Raw genomic sequence first — 2,872 nt, forward strand, 5'->3', positions numbered from 1 at the left:
CTCCAAAGGCAGCCCAGGGTGCTCTGAGGAGGAAAGACCCACCCTGTGCCGGGAAGGCGGCCAGAGCTTGAGCTCTGACCTGGAGGTCCATGAGCAGCTTCACACTGGGAAAAGGCCCTACAAATGCTTGGAATGCATGAAGAGCATCAGGAAGAGATACAATCTGATCTGCCACCAGCGCATCCACACTGGGGAAAGGCCCTACAAGTGCTCCGAGTGTGGGAGCAGCTTCAGCCGGCACTTCTGCCTGATCCGCCACCAGATCATCCACACCGGAGAACAACCCTACCAGTGTGGGGAATGTGGGAAGAGCTTCAATGACCGCTCCAACCTCATCACCCACCAGCGCCTGCACTCCAGGAAACAGCCCTACAAGTGCTTGGAATGTGGGAAGAGCTTCAGCCTGAGCTCTGACTTGATCTGCCACCAGAAGATCCAGAGTGGGGAACAGCCCTACAAGTGTCCTGAAAGTGAGAAGAGGTTTCAGACCAGCTCACATCTCCTGCATTAGCAGACACACACAAGGGGAGAGGCCTTTCTGCTGCACCGACTACGGGAAGAGCTTCAACCACAACTCCCACCTTGTCATCCACTGGAGAACAAAAATCGGATTCCACTTGGGTTGTTCTTCAGGCAAGAAAAATAAGAAGTTTCCCAGGCTGTTGCTTAAACTGCAGGAGCTGGTTAGACAGCACCAGTTCCTGGCAGCAGAGAGTGTTTCTGAGCAGCTCAAGAGCAGCTCAGCCCAGGGCTGTTCATCAAGGCTGAGGCCTAAGGAGCATTTCTCAGATCACAGGGAAGCCTGGAGGGGTGGGGATGCACCACCACACCTGGAAAGGTGTTGTCCCAAGGACTTGCACAGCTGGGAGGTGTTTTCAGTCCCAGGCCCCCCCCCCGGTCACCCCCCAAGGTGCTGGACGGCCCTTCAGACCCACCTGAGGCCACCCCCTGTCTCCACACCCTTTGCAGGGCAGCTCATGGAGCCTCCAGGACAGGAGATGGTGCCTCTGGACCTGCCTCACAAGGGGCTTCTGCCACCCCTGGGGCCACAGAGGGGACAGGGGCACCCTCAGCTCCTCCTGCCACGAGCTGATCTGGGACAACACCCCGAGCTCCCAGGGCCTGCACAGGTCCTGCTCCGTCGTGGGCTTTATCAGGACGCTCCTGTGCTCCTCAAATAAAAACACAAAAAGCTCATAATCCCCCAAGGGCCCAGCAGTCACAGCTCTCCTCAGCAAAGCAAAACTGATCCCATAGGAGCAATTTGTGGAATATTTATAAGGAAAAAAAATCCAAAAAACAGAACAAGGATCAACTGACACAGACTAGGAGTACCTGTGGACTCTGCTGCTGAGTCACTGGCAAATGTAAAGTGTTTCTATACTTACTAAAACTATATAAACCCCCTTAGCAATGCCCAGCAGGTGTTCTTGGCATCACTGTAGGGAACAGAGATTATATGACCTGGGAGAAACTTAAGGGGAACTTGGCAAGATAAAAGTGGACGTGGTGGGATGTATCTTTGTGTGGGGGAAATTGCTTGGGAGTATTTTTCTCATGGGCAGTGAATGCTTAACTAAAAAGTAGATCTAGAGAAAAGTTACTAACAGGAATTTACTGCTGCTGTAATGGGGTATATAAACTGTGAAAGAACTGTAATAAATGATTCCATTATACTACATGGGATCCGTGTCTGAGACGTCATGAATGGCATCCTGAACGTGGGGTTTGCAAATTTAATCCAGAAAATATAGCTGGAGCTCCGGTGGCATAGCCCAGGTGAACCATGGAAAGAGACCGGGGTCAGAATTTGACTACACGTGCCCATCACCTCTGCAGGACAGCGGGTGAGCAGCTGGGAACCAGGGGACAATCACTAACACGAGAACAAAAAAGAATTAGATGGAAATACTCACAAAGATATTAAAGATTTACGGCAGTAATGTATGCCAGGTATCATTAGTAACACTGTTAGTTTCAGTAACAGACAATTGTTCCTGGTTTCCCCGAGAGGGAACTTTGAATGTTTCCATACGGAAGCGAACTGGGGAAGAGCTGAGGCGAACGCCAGATGAAAAAGCTTTAAGTTTACTTTCAACGTGGCAACAGGTGTTTTCGGCATTAACCCGCCTACAAGCCACAAATGTTACTGATTTACCTTCTTTGGCAAGTGCGCCCCTCGCCAAGAATGATCCTAAAGAGAAACAATCCCCGTTTACTACCCAAGACTCAAACCCTGTTGATCCTCTCGACCCACCCTAGATCGATTCTGAAAAAGAGCAGGATTTATATCCGCCTCCTGCTGACAATCTCACCGCAAAGTACCGCGCGCACCTCGGGAACAGCCCTGCTAAACCCCTCGCTCCGCGTCGCCGCTTCTGCCGCGCCGGCAAATCCGCCGCTAAAACCCCTCCACGGCGAATTCCGTGTCTTGGGCAAAACCCGCATAACTCGAGGTGGGAAGCGAGAAAAACAGTGATTCTTCACAATATTGTGGCACTTTTGAGCAGTGTAGGAAGGAGAAGGACAGGAGGAGGGAGAAGGACGGGAGGAGGGAGAAGGACGGGAGGAGGGAGGACTGGCTTCGCTCCCGCCGCCATCCCGCCCTCTGTCCGCCCTCCAGCGCAGCGCTCAGCCCGCTCCGCCCCCTCGGCCCCGCTCCGCCCGCTCGGCCCCGCTCGGCCCGCTCCGCCCGCTCGGCCCCGCTCGGCCCCGCTCGGCCCCGCTCCGCCCCCTCGGCCCCGCTCCGCCCGCTCGGCCCCGCTCGGCCCGCTCCGCCCGCTCGGCCCCGCTCGGCCCCGCGCGGCCCCGCTCCGCCCCCCCGGCCCCGCTCCGCCCGCTCGGCCCCGCTCGGCCCGCTCCGCCCGCTCGG

At 55.3% G+C, this 2,872-nt stretch overlaps 1 protein-coding gene across 1 annotated transcript in view; it reads left to right on the top strand.

Moving 5' to 3' along the window:
- Positions 1 to 1,435, top strand: part of LOC108509907 (zinc finger protein 665-like) — a gene marked incomplete at its 5' end in the record, with an annotated part of 11,993 nt that extends 10,558 nt beyond the window's left edge. Inside the window, 2 exon segments of the mRNA XM_017839522.1 lie at positions 9 to 523; positions 525 to 1,435. Coding sequence (XP_017695011.1) covers positions 9 to 523; positions 525 to 1,181 — 1,172 coding nt within the window.
- Positions 1,436 to 2,872: the final 1,437 nt, after the last annotated feature.

This window comes from Lepidothrix coronata, unplaced genomic scaffold (genome assembly GCF_001604755.1).
Source record: "Lepidothrix coronata isolate B3197 unplaced genomic scaffold, Lepidothrix_coronata-1.0 Scaffold431, whole genome shotgun sequence".
Classification (NCBI taxonomy): Eukaryota; Metazoa; Chordata; class Aves; order Passeriformes; family Pipridae; genus Lepidothrix; species Lepidothrix coronata.